Source organism: Micrasema longulum, unplaced genomic scaffold (assembly GCF_059751315.1).
Source record: "Micrasema longulum isolate JH-2025_06_02 unplaced genomic scaffold, ASM5975131v1 h1tg000076l, whole genome shotgun sequence".
NCBI lineage: Eukaryota > Metazoa > Arthropoda > Insecta > Trichoptera > Brachycentridae > Micrasema > Micrasema longulum.
In genome coordinates, this window is record NW_028277283.1 from 1,475,596 (window position 1) to 1,499,926 (window position 24,331).

The 24,331-nt window shown below is 30.3% G+C and overlaps 1 protein-coding gene across 1 annotated transcript in view; it reads right to left on the reverse strand.

Annotated features, from left to right (window-relative positions):
* Positions 1–23,635, reverse strand: part of LOC148284931 (uncharacterized) — a 180,767-nt gene extending 157,132 nt beyond the window's left edge. The window contains exon 1 of the mRNA XM_088233059.1: positions 23,076–23,635. Coding sequence (XP_088089185.1) covers positions 23,076–23,089 — 14 coding nt within the window. The 5' untranslated portion in view covers positions 23,090–23,635. The remainder of the gene's footprint in view (positions 1–23,075) is intronic.
* Positions 23,636–24,331: the final 696 nt, after the last annotated feature.

The following is a 24,331-nucleotide window of genomic DNA, read 5'->3' on the forward strand; positions in this document are numbered from 1 at the left end:
TCCTTCATTACTTAAATATAAAATACTGGAGCAATAATCAATGTGGGGAACGATAATACTTTTAAATATCAGCAGAGAGGTTTTAATGTCTAATTTATTCCTTATCCTTCCTAACAGGGATACCTTCTTTGCGATTTTCTTACTCGTATAGTCTGCATTTTTTGAAAAAGATAATTTAGAGTCAATCCAAACTCCTAGATATTTTATGCTTTCAACATTCTCAAGAACTTCTCCATCTAATTCAACACTGTGATCACTGTTAAAACAGCGTTTCTTACCCACTATCATACATTTTGTTTTTCCTACATTAAGTTTTAGCTTATTTGCTTTAAGCCATTTGGAGACTGTTTTTAATTCTGCATTTATTTTCCTTATTGCTGAATCATATTCGTTATCAGCTACATAAATTAAGGTATCATCTGCAAAAAGTCGAACTTGGCAATCAGACAATGTTAAAGTCATATCATTTATGTACAAAATAAACAATAGTGGTCCCAGAACAGATCCTTGTGGAACTCCCAAATCATTTTTTTGTTGATCTGACGTTTCATTATTAACCTTTGTCATTTGCGTGCGATTGTTGAGGTAATTTTCAAACCATTTTATTTCCGTGTTTTTAATACCAATATTTTTTAATTTTTTAATGATTATATTTCGGTCAATAGTTTCGAACGCTCTTTTAAAATCTAAAAACACTGCAACTACATATTTATTTTTATCGATGTTCTCTTTCCAGTCATCTATAACAATATTAAGGGCCATTTCACATGAATTTTTAAACCTAAATCCCGATTGTTGATCACATAAAATATTATTTACATCTAAAAATTTTGTAAGCTGCATCTTTACTACTTTTTCCAGAACTTGTTCATATTTTGGTAGAGTATTTATAGGTCTAAAATCATCACATTTTTTTGGTTGTTTTATTTTTGGTATGGGAACTACTGTAGATATCTTCCACTTCTCCGGAAAAACTCCTGTTTTAAGTGATTCATTAATTATTTCTACAAAAGTTTTTCCAATTACAGCAAAAGCATCACACATCAAATTTATGGTTATTCCATCGGGACTTGCCTTGGATGTCATAGATTTTAGAATAGCGAGTAATTTTTGTTCACATATTTCTTCAAAAGCAAAGTCATTATATAAATGCACATTATTATTTTGTTCTGCTTCTTCCACCGGAATACTCTCATTTATTTCAATTATGCTTTTTATATAGTAGGTGTTAAAACGATTTGCCAAGCTTCTGTCGTCTCCCAAGTCCTTTGGAAATTCTATATTTTCATCAATATTGGTAATTGGTTCACTTTTGATCATACCTTTAATATTTTTCCACAATCCTTTTGAGTTATTTTTGCTTTTTTCGATTTTACAAACATAATAATTATTTTTGTTTTCTTTTAGTGCTTTGACATATTTGTTTCTACTTTTTTTATAGTTTTCCCAGTCTATGTGGCTTCCCGTGAGCTTTGTTAATTTATAGTACTTATCTCTTTCCATTCGCATTATTTTTAAGTCTTTAGAGTACCATTTGTTGTACGGTTTGTTTATTATTTTCATTTCTGGTATAACTGTATTGACAGTTTTTTCAATGAACTGTATCATTTTATCAACTTTTTCTTCGAATGAAAGTTCGCTCAAGTTTGACCATTGATTTTCTTCTAATTTTTTCAGAAAAGATACTTTATCATAACATTTGAAGTTTTTTATGTATTTACATCCATGAATATTATCTTGTTTAAAGCCTTCTAATCCTATTTCAATTGTATTGTGGTCCGTGATCTTATAATCGTCAACTATTTTTACATTCAGATTAAAATCATTACTTATAACATAGTCAATTAAAGTTGAGGATGTCTCTGTAACTCTTGTATCATTTGTTACTAGTTGTTTCATACCGTTTTGTCGTATTATTTTCAGTACCTTTTTGGTATAGGTATCATTACTTTGATTTAGATTTATGTTGAAGTCACCTGCAATCACATTAAAATTTTTTTCTATCAGCACATTTTGGCACCATTCATCAAAATATTCTAGGAATTTTTTAGCACTTGAATTTGGTGATCTGTATATTACACAGTAATATCCCTTTCTCGGTCCTTTTCTAATCTTTATTCCTAATATCCAGTACTCTCTCTCATACGATTTATTAGTCACTTCATCAAATATGATTCCTTGTTTGATAATTATTATTACCCCCCCTGTATGTCTGCTATTTGAGTCACACCTTACTGTAGTATACCCTTTATAATTTATTTCAAAATCTTGTATGTCTTCCGTAACATGGGTTTCACTTAACATTAACATCAGCGGTTTAGATTTTTCCAGTAATATTTGTACTTCTTCGTGGTGCGAAATGAGACTTTCTATGTTCATGTATAGTATTATTTCACTTTGGTATTTTTTTATAAAAAAGAATATTTATTTTTTTCGTTTTCAATCTTTTTCTTATAAACTGCGCAGTTTACAATTAATTTAATTTCATAATTTGATTTTATCGATAAACATACATACAGCAAACAATACTTAGTGAATGTAGGTAAAAATAAAATCACTCGGGTAATTATTATATCTGTGTCCAGGGAGAAATAATACAGTTCTGTGTGTGAAATAAAACCAGAACCAGAACCAGAACCCCGGACAAGTGTTTTCGACTCGATGGCTGCTCTCGGATAAACGTCCAGAATAAAGAAATCGAGTGGTGATAAGTCCGCCTCGTTGTATAGTAGTTGGCTCGTTCGCCTACCATCCTTAAGATAATAAGTTCGATTCCTAGCAGTGTCGATAATGAAAAAAAATTCAATGGTGGTTTAACACCTCAATATTTCACTATCCCTGACTGATACTTGAAACATAAGACTGATCACCTTACCTTACAGGTTTCAAAAATGATCTAGATCCGATTTAAGTGCCAATGCAGCGCCCTATCCACGAAAGGTTGCGGATAGGAAAATAATGATGAATTACCATCTATACAATAAAAAAATGTAACCAGATATAATATCTTAGCATTGAGATAGACAAAAACATGAGATCCAACGCGTCATCGGTGAGATAGAGCCACAGCTTTGTCAAAAAGTCATCGAAAATATCATGAAAAGAGCAAGGGCCGGTGTTCAGAGCCGCGGGGGCCATATGCCAGATATTTCATTCCATACGTAATCGGAACATGTCTAGATATATTTAATATAACACTTTTGAATTTTAAAAGGCAGTGTATCAATTTACTATCTTCAAATTGTAATACCTAAATAATACTATGTTGATTCTCTTATATATGTATTCTAAATGAGTATTTTTCTAACTTCTTCTAATTTTAAGATTATTTTAATACAACTTATACGCAAAAATGTACTCCTGTTCTCCACTGCAATACCTGTATGTATTTTTATGTATCCTTATATATTTTCTACTAATATGTAATGATTTTTCTTATTTTTTTTATTTCATTTTTATTTTTCTTTCTCTTCTTAATTCATTTTTATTTTTGCTCCTTTCTTTGTGTAAAATGCATTTCTGTCTTCATATTTAAAAATGCACTTCTTTCCACTTTTATTCTAATATGTAAAGATGATATTTTTAATATTTTTTTTTTCTTCTAAAAATAGTTTATATTTTTTTTGCTACTTCTTTGTAAAATACATGTCTGTCTTTATTTGTACATATGTGTGTAAAACATGTAAAAGCTTTAAAAGGCGTTTAAATAAATAAATAAATAAATGTCTACTATACAATGCAATAAAAATATCATCACTCGCTCAAAAAAACCATGTTTTTTATTTTTAAATTAAATCTTGCACTCTTATTGGATCACCCGTACAATCGACTTTACGGTATGGAATTGTGGGATGGGGAGAATGCTTTAAATCAAATTTATACCCTTTGTCAATTTCACGAAAAAAAAAAATATAAAAATTATCATTATAAAACCAAGAATCCATCTTATTAAGTATTTTAAGAATTCTGTGTTAATACAGTAGAATAATATTTTTAACAACAATCTTTAATACAAGTTTTAAAATAGAATAAAGTAACTATTTTACTAAATTTAGGAAGAAAAAAATCCTTTTGATTTACGTCTGCATTGGTGCAACACAAGTGCAGTACAAAATCACTATTGCTTCTCGAGAAAAACTATTTTAATCAATCACCTTTAGTAATAAAAGAAATTGAAAATATGAAATTATTCTAACACAAATGAAAGAACTGTATGAATCCCATTCCATCCTAATTTCCATGCTGTATTCAGTGAAAAAGTGTGTGAAATAAATAATTGTAAAGCGAACTCCATCTCTAAATACGAATATCTCGCTCCATTAGATAGATAGAAACGTTAAATACAAATTTAGTAACCGATGTTTATATAAGCATTTAAATTATAATGAAAAAGCCAATATTGGTTTTAATTATTTTTTACAATTATCAATGGCATGTGAAAAAATGCAAGTGCGTGTTGTTTTCCAAGCAATACTTGTCTTCGCCCTAAAATGACACTGGCAGAAGGTTTCGCGTCATGATATAACGTTAAAACTAAAAATTAATTGAGTGAAGTGTCGTCATGGTGGTCATATTGATTGAGTACATTATGTAATAAACCTTAACACTTTGGAGGGGAGACAATATTACAAGTCATAGTGTCAGTAGTTCAGATATTGATTTCTTGCCAAACGAGTTAAAAATAAAGCGTGCAAATGGTGGGCACACAGTGACTCTAAAATATTTTATTTCCACGATCCACGCACGACCTACGCGTGAGTAGTCAAAATTGTGACGTAACAAATCATTTCTACGTCGCTGGATTGAACCTTTAAATGATTTTGACACTTTTCTAATACATTTAGTCAACGCCTTCAGTATTTATACTGTTTAGTGGTTATTTAATTGGAATTTTACTTAGACTCGTCATAAAATCTGGTAAATGTCGTTTATGGTAGTTTTAACGTCAAATTAAAAAATTGCGACGACAAACAGAAGTTTAAATTGTATCGTAAAAAAAATATAGAGTTTAGCTTAAGCAAAACTTGTTTTTTTTAAATCCCTAATGGCAGAACTGCCATAATTATCAAATTATTTTTGCAATTTCCCCAATTTACATTTTTTTAATGTGTTTTAGGTATGCATATATTATAATCTATTGATGAACCTTGACAATGGAAATAAAGTTCATGTATTGTGGATATTGACTCGACAAAATGGCAGATTTATAGTAGGTAAGCGTGGTTTTGTCGCGTCCCGCTGTTGAACAATCGTGCATAGACCTAACCACAGTTCGCTGGTTTCGACTTACGTGCGAGTTGCTTTCACATTTTGATACAATTTCAAATTTGATATCAGTTCGTGTCGCACGGTAAAGTGTTTACTTTAGGAGAACTGCGTGACACTCATTACGGGAATTAGATACGGGGTACAAAAGGAACACATCGATATTCAGAACCCATTCATTTCCAAAACTTAGGTCTATTATTTGACTCATGGCGCCCCCAGCGTCAATGCATGACTATCAATGCGCAGCGCTGTGTCGACCAACGTTGAAGTAATAATCGGTTCGTTTCAAAATTTGCGGTATTTCATGATTTTATTGCAAATTTCCGCATTCATTAATGGATAATACACAAGTTAAATAATTTGCATGCTATAACCTCGTAAAACAAGCAAAGAAATGGCACCCATAAGAAAATACCTCTCGATACCTAGTTATACTCGTATTTAAAATCGGAACTTTTTTTCAGCTGGAAAAACACTTCAGTATTTGTTACGTACGTAAGATTCGAGAAGAATTTGTATTTGATTTTTAAATATTTACATTCTGCATGTTTGTGTAAACGTGTTCAAATATTTTAAATTTCATCTATGAACAACAGAAAAAACTATTTAAAAGTTTTTTAGATTTTTTTTACTTTTTGATAAAGGAGCGTTTATATTATGTGCATTGTTTTGGTTTAATGGTCCATGACGTTTTGGCTTTAATATCCGGTTTGATTTACTTTACCCTATACTGTGCGAATATTTTTTTTACATTCAAATTAAACAAAATATTTTTTTCGTTAAAAATTAAGTTTATTAACGCATCAAAATTAGAAAGAAAAAAAACATTTTTTTAAATAATTAATTAGCGTATCTGTTAAAAATAGTCTGAGTGGAAATGACATTAGTATTATTTAAAAACTCATCAAATATCATAAGAATTAGATAACTATTCAACCAAAGACTCGAACAACCTTTACAAAAGATGTTAAAAATATTTATTAACAGTAGAATGTGAATTTTAAAAGTGAAAATATTTTGTTAAATGTTTGTAACCCGTAAGAGTTTATCAATGAAATTTAAATTTAAAAAAAAAAAAATAAAATTTAATTTGAGAAAAATAAGGAACACAATCTTTCTTGCAAAATTGCCGGCTGTCAAACGTTGATGTAATGTCACTGATACACAAAGCCACTTAGTGAGTTTTTTTTAAATTAATAATCGTAAGAATTTAATATTACCAATGTTATATTAAGCGGGAATACAGTACTTCGGGGTGTTAGTTAAGTCGAAATTAGAAATATAGCATTTTGCAAAATGTAACATATATGATAAATTACAGGGCGTCTAGTTAAAAAAAAATGGTAACATTTTAAAAGATTGATGACGAAATATTATACGATTTTTTTTTCGAAGCACAAGAGAGTGTGAGTTTTAGTAAAATATAGGGATACACAGAAGATGTAGTGGTTGGTACGTAGTGAGTATCAAGTAGGTTGCTTGCTTGACTTGGTAAATACAAGTAAAAAAAAATCTGAATATTTAAAGTATGAGAAACAATGTCGAATGTAATAATTATTAATCAGTAAAATCCATAAATGATTGCCATGCTTGTTTCAATACCCGTGATTTGTAACACATACCACGCTCATAGCATTTATAATAATACATCTAGTTATATTTAATAAAAGTTAAACGACGATAATTACTTAAACACTTCAATTTTAATGTAATGTCTTCTTTGTAATATCTGATCCCCTTAGTATACCGTTCATATTAATCGATTTGAATCAATAATGCTGTTATTTTTTAAGAAAAATTACCTGGGAAATGGATCTAGAAAAAAATAAATTATTCTTATTCCGAAATTAAGAAGTTTTTCAATGTCTCTAGACGTGCATAAAAAGATTTAATATAAACTGTTTGGATGATGTCCCAAAAAATTGCTAAATATCATCTTAGCTTAATCAATTGCTAATTTATATTACATACATATTTGTCTTACATACATGTCTTTGCTATTTATTTTTTCTTCTAGATTAAATTTTTTCATTTATTGTATTTCGTGAAAGCACATTAAAATTTAAATGTGTCCGTTTATAAATAAATAAGACAAGTCATTGGATAACAATACGTATGTTTTTAAAATCATAATAAATAAATATTTGCGTTCTTATGGTTTCCCAAACGTTTCAATTTAGAGGTCATTTTCAGCGAAATAACTTAGGTACTATTGGAACATGGGAATCAAGTTGTGATAGAGCGGAGTTCGAACCTCGGACCTTTCATCGTTGAGTCCGCGACACTGGCTAACGGACCACAGTCCGGCTCCAATATAATCATTAGATAATGACATCTCATCGAGTCTCTATAAAAGTTGGTAAAGTGTTGCAACTTTTAAACGTCAATGATGTGTAATTTGCAATATTTTGTTCAACCCTGTCCTCTGTTACTGTAAACTCATACGCTCAATGCTCAGTCAAGTAGGAAACGTATAATATTATTATATTGTTCCTTTATGACATTATGGCCGAGCATTATTAGTCCAATACCTGCCTACATAGTATACCCGGTACCTAGGTTAGCTGTTAATGTTGTAATATTACTGATTCGTTCATAGGTCACAATAATATAACTTACTATAAAGTTGTCGCAGTGTCAATTTCTTGATTAAGTGAAGGTTAGAAATTTAACAAAAACCATGGACTATTTAACGCATTTTTAAATTTAGCAAGACCTAGAGAACAAAATTTGTAATTAATATTTGCAAGCGATTTCCTTTCTACTGAACCTTCGGTTTAAATAGCATGTACTTAACAAATAACATAATACTTCGCGTTTTTATCAAAGGTAATGCGCTTCATGAAGCGCTTCAAATTCAAAGGAATTGATTGACTTTTTGATATAAAACTCGACAAAATGCTTAGTTATTATACTTTATAAAAACCGTTAATCTTCTTTATTGTCCTGCTATATACTAAACATCGTTGTCTTCTGCAATGTCAGGAACTAGATGCATGATACGGCTCCTTGCCTCTTTTCTCCGTGTCTAAGTCCAAGCTATATTTAAGGAAAACTACATAAATAAACTTACTTCATATGTCTATCGTGCAAGTGACTGCCCTCTCGCTCGTTTATCATCGTTCCTGTGTCGTTCAGTTTCTTGGGATATCAATATTTCTGTCTTCTAACGATACTATTTTTTTCTGGACATACGTTCGAAATAAAAAAGAATCCTTTTTTCATATGTTGTCTTGATATTTTCTGAAGAACGTAATTGGGTCATAGAGTCCAAGAAAAGCTTAGTATTTGCCTATTTAATATGAAAAATATTATTTTTATTAAGTACTTATACTTTTAAAGTGTATTAAATTTTATTAATGTCTTTATTTATTTATTATACGGCAAAAGTACCTTTCACAAAATAAAAAAAAGCAGTACAATGAGTTAAGTTAAATAACAGTCAATATAAAAACATGGATATGTTATATTAGAAAAATAATAATACTTACTTTATGACTATGAAAAAAATATAATTCAAAAATTTTGTGACTTAAAAAAAAACTTTTTGAAACACTGTAAAATGAAACATTTGTCAGTGTGTAATAAGTTTATGTTGCTTTAATTTTGTTCATGTTATTCTCATGTCAAAATTTTGAATCGGTAAACTTTATTATGAAAATCCTTCTCCTCCATTCCTATTTCTTCATCCCTTCACTTTCTAACGTGATTTTTTTTCTCTTGTCTTGTATGATATATTATGTTTTCTCTTTACTCTGTAACATGTTCTCTTAAAACATTCGTGAAAAACTTTAACTGGGTGTATCTACTATTTTTTATATTTTATAATCTTATAAAATAACTGTAGTTTTTCCTCAATAAAGAAGGAAAAAACTATTTTTGTACGAATCTATAATGATTAGTATAATAAACCCGTTTATTTGTTTAAAATTTAAAAAGAAATATTGAAAAAAGTAAGCCAGGATCAAAGTAGAAATTGCAGTATTTTAACTAATATCAGCACGCGACTCGTGCGAAAATACAACACGTAAGAGATGATGTATTGTCTTGTACTATCTTTTTTATAAATTTTAATTACTTAACAAAAAAAATACAAGTAGATACGAAGTTTACGAAATTTACATATTACATTTACATGTTTTAATTGTGTATGTAGCCACTCCACTAGCCCATAGGCACGGCTCATTTTGAATTGTAAAATGTATTATTTTTTTATACATAGGTTTGTGCACTTCACATCAGTTACAAATTAGTTTATTATGGTATAATTTTAAAAATAAATTTTAAAATTAAAAAAATAACATTAAAAGAAAATTATTTCAATGCATATAATAATTGAACGTGGTTACGTAGAAAGCAGCCAGTCCACAATTTTGAAAAATTTATATATTGGTGTTATCAGTAAGGTCAATTGTATGTTCTGCTAAAAACAGCCGGACCGCTTTCATACAAAAAATTGTAATGATCACCTTCTGAAAATAGTATTAATCACAAAACGGCATTTCTCAAATTGCAGAAACACTCACAGCACTAGAAAAATCTTACGGCATAAATGCTGGTGGGAAGATTAATGCCTCCGGAAATCTTGTTCTCTTTAATAAATAAAAGTAGACAAATGCATCAGTATTTTAATTTTATAAATTCATTATTTAAACCCGTAATAAAAAAACATGTTTTAATAAATAATGCCATTTCATGCATTCAAAGTTTGAATGAGGTACCAATCATTCAAAGTTAGATGGGGCTGTTTTCTGCAAACTGTATATTTTAGATTGTATGGTTAGCCAGACTCAAAAAAATCTCCGAAATTCCACATAATCAAATTATTTTTAAAGTTATTATAACAAATCGATCAAGTGATTATTTACAATTAAGCACCCCAATCTGCATATAAAATAATATGTTAAATACTTAATAATATGTTAAACACTCAACATACATCAGAGTTTTACTATGGCTGGCTTTTTAGGACGTCAAAATTCATTTTAACTGGTCACATACATTATTAAATCCTTTTTTATTAAAAAAAAAACAATGTATGCATTATTAACCATTTTTCATAATAAAAACAGTTCAACTGTTGTGTCGATTTGATAATTAACTCTTTTCAAAAATTTTTTATCATCTCAGTTCCATTTTTCTGGCTGTTTGTTTTTTGCAAAACTACATTCAAGTATTCTTCAACATATATAACATATTCCTCAGCTTTCTTTTTAGTCCTTTTCGATATCTATTTCCGTACAACATCCTATTCATTTGTCTACTCCTATATATTGGGTACTCCCTTATCTTCGCAAATTTGGATATTATTTTTCCTAAGCTTTTGCGGCTAGCAAAATAACATGTCCAATAATGTTTAATAATACTGATACATCAATATTAATTTTAAAAATATACAACAAATAGATACGTTATAAAGTTTTTTATATTAAAAATAAACCAAACACAATGGTTATGTTAACGCCCCACACGATTAATGTACCTATTTTTTTCATGACTAACAAAAATGTACATAAAATATAAGGCCATTTGGTTTTTTATACCATTTGCAGTATTTTTTCCGCCGTAAATCGCTATAGTCACGTACATTTTTGATCTAGTAAATCTAAGCTTACCCGACAGATTAATAAAAAATGTTAACAACTTTATGCCGTAAAACCACGTTTAATAATATCCATGAATTCTTCGTTGCATTTTTGTATCCACTGTTAAACAATAAATCCTTAAAAGTTCGTTAATAGAGCAGTCAGACATGTGAAAAAATTGCCAAGTTAATATTTTATGGTTACTAAATATATACGAGTATTATGTAGGCTAAAAATACCATATTTTTGTGTTTAAAATTTTTAAGTTTTAGAGTAATCGCGTTTAAAATTTCAATTTACAAATAACACTTGATATACTGATTTTTTATTGAAATTGTTAAAAAAAAAGGAAGGTCAACGTAAAATGAAAATCTAGTTAGCCTACAAGTGACAGAAAATTTGAATTAATATATGGGTAGGATTACTATGGTAAATTACCATAATATATGCTGGTAGGTAGGTCAAACTTTTCAAGTCACTATGTCTCTGTTTATATATCCGTATTTTTTCTTCTTTGTATTAAGAGAAAAAACTAATTAATTGACATATTTTAAAAATCCGTTTTTTTAAATGTATTGATTTCAGAATGTCTATGCAATTGGTGATATGCATCAGGCATGAATTATTTTCTAATGTATTTTGTGGCTAAATTGATTTTAATATCAGACATAAAAAAAGTTCATTGGAATAATAATAAAAAATACTTCGTTTTCAGGAACGCAAATGACTTTTTATTTGCCTTTTTACCGAATAATGTGTTCAGTGTAAGGAATTCTCAAATTTAAATCAGTTTGAATTTTTCGGCATCTGCAAAATGGTGGGCCAATTCTTTTACACACAAATGAGAAACTCATATCTGCATGCTGTCACCTGTTTTATAATGCGGTTGGAATTTACGCTGACCATTATTTAAATAATGAACAAGTAAGAAGAAATAAGGCGACAGTAAATAAATGTAGATACGACGTAAAATAGGAAATAACATATCGTCACATTATGCGTCCGTTATTACATATCATTTTAATAAGTAAATAGTATTTTTCAATAAATAAAATTGTATTTTACAATAATGTAATTTTATAACAAACAATTTTAATGAGATGTAGATGAAAAGAAAAATCCTCGAAATTCAATTGGTAGATGGAGTCCGAAATAAAGACGCGGTGATGTGTAAAGAAAAAAAACAATAAAAACTATTAAAATCCTATAATTGCAGTATTTCGGACACATCATGTGAGATCTCAGAAAATGTGAGATCCCACATCTAATTGTAAGAGCCAAAATTTAATTACAATCAAATTGAGGAGAAGTACTTCCTGGCTGAAGAACTTGCGGCAGTGGTATGGCAAGTCTTCGGTGGAGCTTTCCCTAGCAGCCGTAAATAAATTATTTTGGCCAGCATGATCGCAGACGTCGATAGCGGACATGCGTCATGCACCCAGAGAAGAAGAAGAATCAACTTTAAATTCAGCCATGTATTAGCGAAGCTGCGTGTCCATACGTCAGGTATTTAGCTGTTTGATGTATTGTATGTAAACTTGCGTGACGAATTCGGCACTTCTATCTCTAAGACTCGTTTATTGTAGAAACTAAGAAACATTTTACAATCTGAAAAGGCAATTGTGTGATGGTTAATTCGTATGTAATACGATTCTTGTTAAAATAAATGGGTTCGCCTTGGAATAATAGATCTATTTTATAGAGTGTTCGTTAAAATTATACGTGTACTTACAAATCTACGTTTTCTTGGTATAGTGAAAGCATTCACTTGAAAGATGCATTCGTGTAATTATAATTAATTCGTTCTCTTAGGAAATAAACTAGGTTAGGTTGAAGTACCGCCATAGCCAATGGTTAAGTGATTGTATTTTTTAAATAAATGAAGAAACATAAGTCTTTTTGATGGAGTTTCAATTGAAATTACGGCACTTATAGAATTTCAGTAATTATTAAATTATATTGCGCTATAAGTTTTCAGCTGATGTGTGTAAATAATACTTGTACGTTTCTACTCTTTTATCTTATCCAGTCGATTTATACTACTCATCGTTGATTGATCAGGGAAAGCAGAGACTGCCGTTTTCTGTTTTTTCTTTGATGGCCAATAGAAAATATTCGATAAAATTGATGACGTATTTTATATTTCAAAACCATTCTACTCTTTGAAATTAGTGAAAATATTCACTACAAAACTTCTTACAAATATAATCAATTATCTACGTTTTTAATAGTATCTCATGTATAAATATAAGAATAATTTATTCCAAAGAAAAACATAAAACTTTTTCATTTAAAGTATCTTGTATATTTACTACTACTAAAAAATTTCGTTCGTGGTTTATTTTATTACAATTAATAAGATCTAAAAAACAGGGATGTAAAAATAAAAATATTGTTTTTATTTCTCTATTCGATTGTTATGAGTTAAGTACACAGTTATATAACTACCACAAAACCACAACTTGACTTAAATGCGTGTGTAAAAAATACATTAAATAAGTGATGAAATCTTCGTCTCGAAAATGCACGTGAAATATGAAAAGTACTTTAAAATATTTTTTAGAATGTCCCATAATAAATATTTCATTAACCTAGGGGGTAAAATCCAATGTACAAACTAAAAACCATGTAATGAAGCTTAAGGGCTTCTCTATAGAATCATTACTCCGAGGAGATACCTACTAAAATCGAAAGATGTAGGTAAGTATTTTCTGATAACCTTTCTGAGACTAAAGGGGAAAACAATACCAGGGGTACCAGGAATACATACATTTGTTTATAAAATACTGTTTCGGGAGGATGCTATATTATGGCATCGCGCTGCTCTTTCTGCCATACGTTGAACAACACTGATCGAAAATCTCGCTTCGTGTTAGCGCGGCGGAGAGTGCGGAAAGTTATGTAAAATGCAAAGCACGAAATCTAGTTTTTTCTAGTCATAACTGACTGGAAATTTGCACCCAAATAGCAAAAATTACTCGTGTTTACTGACCAAATATATCGACGGTTATTAAACTGAAAAGCGATGAATTGTGATGTTCGCTGTTTGCACGAGAGAAAAGCAAAGACAAATGTGAATTATTATTGGAAAAATTCGGCAGAAAAATATTCTGATAATTTTGATATATTTTTAACATAATGGGGTCGGATTATACAAAACTTGAAATTAATATGTTTTTTTTTTTGCCTCCTCTTTCACAGTAGTAGCTACTCGATTGTGAAATAATCTACCCACCCACTAATGTTAGAGACAACCCGTCTTTATTTACATTTAAATCAAGATTGCAATGTTACTAACTAAATCTTTGAGTTGTTCCTATCTCCATTTTTTTCCCATCACCTCTCCTTTCGTTTCTGCATAGTATAATGTACATTTTTAGCTAATTTTTATTTTAAATTTTTGTATAAAATTATAAGATTCTGCATATTTACCTAAAATATGTCCGTATACTTATAGTTTTCTCAAACTGAACAGTTTGGATAGATAGGAAGAAATTGCCTCAAGGAAATGTGCTCGCCCGTATATGTTTATAAATTGTATATATCTATAAAGTGTTAAATAAATCAAAAAATATTAACAAAAAAGTTATTAATTTTTTTTTCATATCTACCGGATACCCCCTTTAGGCCCGGAAGGGTTAACTGACTAACTATTATATCGTTTTTCTTAGAACTATGATTTGAGGCTTAGTTATTTTCAGTATGATGACGTCGAAACATGTTTTAAATACATTTAGCTAGGAAATAATTTGAAAAAACTACCACTTTCGAACGAGTATTTTAGCCACAATATTAATTGTCTAACACCAAAATAAACATTTATTTACCTAATTGAAAAACGATATGTCCATACCTTTAAAACGTTTATTTAGACCCTGATTACAATGTGAAGTTATTTACATTAGATAGTTAAAATTGGTTATCTTCATTTGCCTAAAAAATAAAATCTAATTTTACATACAAAAATTTGTATTTAAGTATTATCGTCGGTAACCTGTAATCGAACTTTTCTAGAATGAACCTTTCCGAAACTTCTAGATGTAGGTTCTGCAGTGCAGATGAGAAAACACCTGGACACATTCTATGTGAATGTGATGCTTTACATCATAAAAGAAACTTCATCATCGGGGGACCACTGGTTAAACCTGAGGATGTTAAAGAGCTCGCTCCCTACCTAATGGAGGGGGAAATTTACCAAAATGTAAACTCTCGCCTTCCACACAGTAGCTAGGCTCTTTATAGACTTGGGCCGCGATTATGACCGGTAATTGAACATAGTTAGAAAAAAAAATTGTAAGCATATTATATTTTTCATACAGAAAACTTAATTTTACTTTGTAGATAAAATTGAAGATAAATTTTAACTTCCCATCAGAATACGTACCCTGGGCCCCGATTACAATGAGAAGTTTACATTTATCTTCAATTTTATCTACAAAGTAAAATTAAGTTTTTTGTATGAAAAGCAGAATATGAATACATTTTTTTCTTCTAAACATGTTCAATTATAGGTTACCGACGAAGATACTTTTAAATGTATATGCAAATATACTTATTTTCATTCACAAATATCGGTTTTTCTTTATAGATTGTCAAAGATAACTCTGTTAACTTCCTATAGTAAACGTGGCCCTGGGCTTGGAGAGCGAGAACTATTCACGGGGACCCGTCACAATAGATCTTCGCAGGTCGCAGTGACGTCAAGAGCTAGTATAACACTGACCCCCACCACTAAGAATAAGAATAAGAACCTGTAAAAGAGCATGTTTTAAAAACGGTTTGTGTGAATATTTAATTTTTCGGACAGAAAATTCGAGTTAAATTTATGGGCAATTGAAGAAAAATCTGTCAACTTCCCATTGAAATACAGGCGCTGGGATATATTTCAGAACAAGTACCAAATGAGAAAAATAAATAATTGACATTTAATATGAACTGCGTTCTGCATTTTTATTTTGTGTTAAAATTTGATTTAGAATTATTTGAATAAAATGAAATATTGAAAGCCGTTTCTAATTTGTTCTTGATTATTACTACTTCGCAGTATTCTTCCTTATTAGTATCATTAAAATAGAATAATAAATACGCAAATCTTACAGAAATTTTCGTACACAAGCAAAAAACCTTTTTACTGCTAACCGAATCAAATTGGTTTTGTAAATCGTATAAAACAACATGAAATTACCTAATGAAGTACAAAGATAGTCTGAATGAATTAAATGTAAAAAGAAGTGCAATTAAACGGATTTAACACACTATAGGTAATGCATGTATGTATATTGCACTTTAATAAATAGAATTACACAATCGAATGGTCCATTTGTCTGTGACTTTAAATTGATTGTATAAGAGCAAAGATTTAGGTACGATTCATGTTTTTATTTATTTAAAGCTCGGGCTTTAAATAAAAAAACTTACAAGGACCTATTTTGTTTCTTCGGAGGATTCTATTTTTTTGTAATCATTTACCGACACATCTATTATCGCATGTCTTTACGACTTACTTATACCCGTATGCAGAGACAAAACTTAAGGTGAGGAAAGTACATTCTAATCTCATATGCAGAGAATAACCCGAAGGTGATGACAATAGAATGTATTTTCCTCACCTTGAGATTTGTATGCGCATACAGGCATTAGAGTACAACCATGAAAATGGTCTAGAAGATGAGATTTTCAACAGATCTTTCAATACCAGTATTTGCACCATTGGCATAAATTTATCGTGTTTATTTGGTTCAAATTTATTGTTGTTTCATCACTATCATTTCCCAGTTGTCCATAGGGCACTGAATTTGTACTCGAATTGCATGGCTTATGAATCGTTTTTAATACATGAAAAAAATATAGTAACAATAATTATTCACGTACCAACTTCGAAATACACTCACAAACACACCTAGAATACATAGGTATGGTAATCAGTTTGAACAAATATTTGTCATTTTTAAACAATTTATATTAATCAATTGAAATGACTACAGTTTCACTCGGTATTTTTTTAGAAAAGCAATAGATTTATGTAATTTTTTAAAATTGTTTTTTTTTCATAAAACTTATACCATATAAAACTTTTTTATATACGCTCTTTAACTTCAAAATCGTCAACAAATGGAAGAGTCGAAGGAATATAGATGTTTAAACATAGGCAGAATAGTGAATGTTACACCATGTGTAAAGTGGCCACTTAAACCAGCCAATGACAGGTCCCTGTGGATGCCTAGACTTCTATATTCCCTTCTGTAAAATGTTCTTCATGTCTGTTGTAATACGTTGAATAATATTGTTTTAATTGTTTAAAAGATTTATTACTGCAACTATAAACGAAAATAGTTTTTTTTAAATTCTTTTTTTAATTCTTTTTTTAAATATATATATATATTTGCATTCTTATGATTTACCAAAACATTTGATTCTGAGGGCCATTTTCAACGAATTGTAAATAACTTACTATTAGAAAAATGGGAATCAAGTTGGGGTAGAGTGAGATTCGAACCACGGACTTATGAGCCGTGAGCCCGAGACACTAGCCACAGGACCACAACCAAACTCATTAATATAACATATTTCAGATTATGTTTTACATTGTAATTTTTTCACTTCTGTGATTATTTTTTTACTACAATTTCTGTAAAAGGTTCATTTAACCCTTGATAAATCAATAAGATAATCAGTCTTACGCTTTAAGTCCCAGTCTAGGAACAGTGAAATATTGCAGTGTGGAACCACTTTTAAAACCAACATTCGAAGTCCATCCTGCCAAGAGTCGAACCTAAGACCTCAGTATAATTTATCCAGTGACACCTAATGATGTATAAGGCACTGCGCTGGATCGTTGCGTGTAATATACACAAAGTTTTAAATGCAGTAAAAAGTGCAGAGTTATAAGACGTACTATTATTTGCGGTATTTTATATTATAAATTTGGACATTTTCAGACCACAGTATTTTGAGTGTGCTCAAATATTTGCAGACGAGGACTTGATTTCACCCCATATAACAGAATGGTTAATGTTACACCCTGTGTAAAGTAGACCCATAAACCAGCCAATGACAGGTCACAATTAGGGTTGCCAACCCTCCCAAAATTCCAGAATCCTCCCGGTAAAAAGCTTATATTTTTTTTAATCTCCCGACTCCCGAAATGCAGATAAAATCACTCGGAATCTATTCCTGCGTGATAACATGATTGACATTATCATTATTTACCATTTTGCCTATCTTTGAAAATCCATTTTTCTTCAATTCTTCCATCTGTTGATTTTAGTGAAGTTAAAGGGCTGAAACCTTTATTGTTGTGAAGAAATTCATATGTTTGAATTATTTCACATACTAGGCAACGCCTGAAAACAATTTTAGTCGGGTTGCGGTCTCGTGGCTAGTGTCTCGGACTCACGGTAGTGGGTTATTTACAACTTGTTGAAAATGGCCCTTAAAATGAAATATTTGCGTAAATTATAAAAACGCAAATATTTCTTTTTAAAAAAATAAAAAAACCGTTTTTAAACTTCTTCTTTATGACCAGTTGGTTTTAATTCAATATTTTCAATTTGTAAAAATGTTTGTAGACAAAAGACTGGATTTCACTCCCTAGCAAGTCATTACGATTGACAAATTACGACAGAGGTGGAGAATATTTTAGAGAAGGGAATATGGAAGTCTAGGTATTTACAGGGCTTTTGATATGTTTTGAGTGGCCACTTTACACACTGTATAACGCATTTAAGCATTTACAGTAGGTTTTTTGATTTATGATTTTTTGTTTTTCAAAGTTCTGTTGCTAATGAACACAGTAACTAATGAAAAGCGACTGCTTGCTATATGTATATGCATATTGTGTTAGTCTAAATACATATTTCATCATAAAGCCTATTGGTGTAACAATAACACTTTCTGCAAAATTCTACCTACTGACTTATTAATACATGGAAAATTACAACACAAATCAATCAAGCGACTCTTGTTTACCTGTATTGTTACATCTAAACAAGGTTTACAACAAACCGGCTATTTGTTTCCCAACCCTCGTTAATTGTGTTATTTATCAACATTATTTAAGGTACCTATGTCCAAATGTTTAAAATATATTTGTTTCCCAACCCTCGTTAATTGTGTTATTTATCAACATTATTTAAGGTATCTACGTCCAAATGTTTAAAATATATTTATTTCCCAACCCTCGTTAATTGTGTTATTTATCAACATTATTTAAGGTATCTACATCCAAATGTTTAAAATATATTTGTTTTCCAACTCTTGTTAATTGTGTTATTTATCAACATTATTTAAGGTATCCACGTCCAAATGTTTAAAATATATTTGTTTCCCAACCTTCGTTAATTGTGTTATTTATCAACATTATTTAAGGTATCTACGTCCAAATGTTTAAAATATATTTGTTCCCCAACCCTCGTTAATTGTGTTATTTATCAACATTATTTAAGGTATCTACATCCAAATGTTTAAAATATATTTGTTTCCCAACTCTTGTTAATTGTGTTATTTATCAACATTATTTAAGGTATCTACGTCCAAATGTTTCAAATATATTTGTTTCCCAACCCTCGTTAATTGTGTTATTTATCAACATTATTTAAGGTATCTACGTCCAAATGTTTGAAATATATTATTGTTTCCCAACTCTTGTTAATAATGTTATTTATAACAATGTTTAAGGTACCTACGTCCAAATAAATATCTTATATATTTTTCCCAACCCTTGCTAATTACGTTATTTATCAACAATATTTAAGGTATCTTCATCTAAATGTTTAAAGTTCATTTCGGTAGTCAGATGGCAGAAGGGATCATCTGTAATTTTCAAAAATGTTCAGGAGAGCTGAAATACGTCTCAATTTCAAGACTTTAATCCACAGACTAAAATATTTTAGTGTTGCTTTTCAATAATTAATTACCATTCTAAATGACGCTGATTTTTCATTTTTTTTAATGCGTGTATTTACTGAAATATTAATTAAAACTTTTGAAAACTTAAAGATAGACAAAAATATAGATGGTCCCTTCTGCCATCTGACTACCGATATGTTTCCCAACCCTCGTTAATTATCTTTTTTATCAACAATATTTAAGGTACCTTCGTCCAAATGTTTATCGTATATATTTTTCCCAACCCTTGTTAGTTATGCTATTTATCAACAATATTTAAGGTACCTACGTCAAAATGCTTAAAGCATATTTGTTTCCCAACCCTCGTAAATTATTTTATTTATCAACAATATTTAAGGTACCCACGTTAAAATGTTCATAAAAAGCTACTATATTTTATCATCTAGTGAGTTTAACAAACTGGAAGAATGTTAAATGTTACGCAGTGTGTAAAAGGATAATTTAAACCAGCCGACGGGCTTACGACCTGTCATTTAATGCCAAAAACTAGGTTTTATTTTTGTTTCATTTTACTAAGAAAAACAACGTAATGTATATACTCGTATTTTAGACAAGTATAAAAAAAATTCGTGAACCCGATTTTAAATGTTTACAGATATGATACTAAAAAATAACATGCTTTAAATATGTATAAATTATAAGTTATCAAAAAAAAAGCACTGCATGGAAGGAATAGTACGAGGGAAAGGGGTGGGATAAAAAGAAAAAGGAAGGGACCGGGTTGTGGTCCCATGGTAGCATTGTGGACTCACGGGCCAAAGGTCCGAGGTTCAAATCCCATTCTATCACAACTCGATTGCCATTTTTCCAGCACAAGTTATTTACGACTTTCAGGAGATGGTCTGAAAATTTAAATATTTGAGTAAATAATAAGAACTCCAAGTATTTCTCTTTATTATTAAAAAAAGGAAAATTAAGCTATTTGTAAGCTGTGTTGTAATAATGTTGGTCATTACAACTCCTTACGGAAAAAATCTGATGATGCCTAGTGAGTGAATTTCAGTCAGATGAATACCGCATCAATAATAATAGCTGATATTTTTCACATTAAGTATAGGAAATTATAATATAGAAATTAATGATCACGTATAACAACTCATACCGACAATTATTCGGATTGCCTAGGTACTGCAGTGCCTCTGAAATGTTTACAGCTGGACGAATAAACACCTTCGCTGCCCTGCTTCGCCAAAGAGCCTGGAGCCTATGGGAACGCCTAAAAAAAATCTAATAACGAAATTCTCCAAGCCACTGCAGAGTGGATCCAATCACCGTTGTTCAAGCGATGGCGCGATATGTTAAGACCACCATAAGTGCTGCAATATAAAATTTTATTTTATATTTATGTTTATTGTTATATTTATGTTTATTGTTATATTTTTGTTTATATTTATATTATATTCATGTTTATATGTTCATATGGTAGAATTGGCTCTGCACTTTATAGCCATTTTACTGGAATAAAAATTTTAAAAATTAAATAAATTGTTTATGTAAATCAACTCGTTTAATCATTTTAAAGATGGTAAACGGTATTGTACATTTTTTAGATTATAGTTGCTTTCTATGTTGACTTTTGTATGGGTACTATTGTGTACAATATTTACGTGTATGCTTTTTTTTAATTACTTTAATTGTTATTACTATTACTATTTTTTTATTTTTTTTGAGACAAAATAATTTTATTGTATATAATATACTTATATTTTGTACCTCTTAAAGAAAAAAAAAATATTTTCTTTTTAAAATTTTATCTGCACACATTATTTGATTCTTTTTAATATCTAAATACGTTATTTATACGAAACTACTGTATTATAGCATTTATGTAACATAATACTTTTTAATTTGATTTTTATGTTTTTCACATATATATTGTATTGAAGTGTTCATATTCTTTTAAATATGTATATTTGTAAGGTAAAAAGCACTGCGTGCCGTGTATAAATAAATCAATAAAGGCTCTTTAATGATAAACGCGGTCTGACTTTTCTACTCACGAACGTATTCCCGTTCAAACAAACGTATTCTTTCCTGAAGTATGGCACTAGAGTAATGTTTTTTTCCATATTATAGATATTTACTACTGGCGTGTCTATCGCTTTGTTTTTTTGAAAAATTGTTTATTATGGGAACTAGGGCCATCCGAAAACCCTTAAAAGCGCCAAGTTTTATCTGCCGTCTACGGGTGGCATTCAAATATGATAACTGTTATATGAAAAAAATAATAATTGCTGACACAGAACATTTTTTTTTGATACTCTTTCTAAAAAAAAAAACAACAAAATCGGTTTAGTTTTGAGTTGCGGAAAACGGAACAACGAAACGTCGATTTTGTCGATTATATTTAGTTAAACAAAATCAATCCGTTGTGTAGTTGTCTTTCCTTTTAAAATTCGCATTGACATTATAAATATTAAAAAATAAATAAAAAAAACCTCATTTGCATACTAAATTTTAAAACTGCCTGATCAAAAATACTATCTATTCCGTTAATTTACAATTTTTTCCTCATTTGAAGAAAGTAGGTAAGCTACCGTAACTCAATACAATATTTCTATAAGTCGAGGGCTGGTTCATCAATATTATTACTTTTCAATAATAACAAATTTGAAAACAGTTCTTTTGTGGAAAATTTTAAATAAACAATATCATTATGTAGTAAAAACGCCTTGAATTTCTTAAAGGAGAAATGAGAAACTCAATGCTTGACTTGGTCACCGGCACATTACAAGTACTTACAAATTTATAGGCAGTTGTAAATTTAACATAACTTTCTTTTGCAATTTTCCTAGTCATTGCCTTTTCGTTCACTCATTTCTACGTCTGTTTTATTAAAATTAAAATAATTTTAACTTTTGTACAAAATTATTGTATAATTTCAAAATGTGCACATAATTTATGATTTTAGAAATGTTTCGGTTTGGTCAGTTCTATTTTCGTAGAACATGTTTGCAATTCCGAACACAATTTGACGCAAATAAGGTTACCAAATGTTTTGCGAAATATAATTGTATTTATCTACTTCGAAGTTTGAATAGTGCTATACAATATTGCAGAAGGTCGATTCAACGCAACAGGCGAACATATTGGTTGGCTATTTTTATTGTAATTATCAATCGTAAGTATTTTAATTATTACCCTTGCAGTCATCACAACACAACACACTTATGCGTAACACGTGTACTTTGTTGAAATTGAACTACGGTTTTCACTTTTATTATTACAAAACTATTTCGTGGTCAAATCCAACTTAAAGAAGTTGTGTTTAAACAAACTTTCAGCCGGGAATTAAGAACTTGTGTATGTACTTACATGAAAACTCGCATCTTGAAAATACAGTGAGAAAATCCAACTACACTGGAGTTCAATGGCACAAAACTTCATTCAACAATGTTAACTAATATTTCACGTACTTTTGCGAAATGAATACATTTTATTCTACGTTATTTCTCTTGCGTAACCATGATGCGAAAAGTTTTACATTTTCCCGCAAAAATTTCGATTTTCACGGCCAATCGACTCGGCTGAATCCGGCACTTATCGAGCTTAGACCATGCGAACCGACATAACTGAATAATTCGACGATTCGAGTGCGCTTACATGGTGTGTAGAAAACAAAAGTGAATCACTGGCGGCTCGGAGCTAACGGGCCGCGCGGTCGGTAGCCGCGAGCTTCGGAAAATAAAAGAGTGGAAAATTGGCAAGGCGCGACCGAGCGTAACCGACGCGACGTCTACGAGAGAACTCGACAGATATCTCCGCCTTCGGAGCCAGCTGTCAAAAAGAGACTGTCCGATATGCCCCTAGACCGAGAGCGCGGGCTGGTCCGGTCGGGTCTCGACCACCTCCCGGAGATAGCAGATAGCGAGCGCGGTGCGCGCAGCCGCCGGCCAGCAGTGTCGCCGCAGCCTCCCGAGAGGCGCAGCGCCGGCGGCTCGGCCCTCGGGCGCCAACGCCATTCGTCCGCTTTCCTAAAGCACGCGCTTAGTATCATCACCTTGTAAGCGACAGGTACATACTGAAAAGAAGCTACACTACATGAAATATACCTAAATTAGTTCTAGACTGGATCCAATGCTCAGTTTCTGCATATGAAAACGTAAAAATCGTATAGTATGATCATTAATAATTTAACCTAGAACAATTGGAAATATTTCAATTCTTTAATGATTAAAAACAACAACAGGACAACGTCGTTAAACAATCACAGGGAAATATTTTTATTTGAAATGAATAAAATTAACAAATAATGCAGTCAAAAATCAAAAATATTTAAACAAGAGCTAGAAAAAAATAAATTCACGATTTATTTTTAAATGGCATTTTATTTCAAATCACCACATTTTTGTGAGTTTATTTGTAATTTAAGATATATTCACTAAAAATGAATTTCTAAAAACATTATTGAAAGACATTACTCTCCATTAATGTACACAATAGTGTTTTTTTTTTCTTTTATGTAATGGGAAACGTATTTTTTAAATGTTATTTATTTTAATTATTTTTTCTGAATTATTTCTATTAAAAGAACACACAATTAATTAGGTAGGAACATAGTTATTGAATAA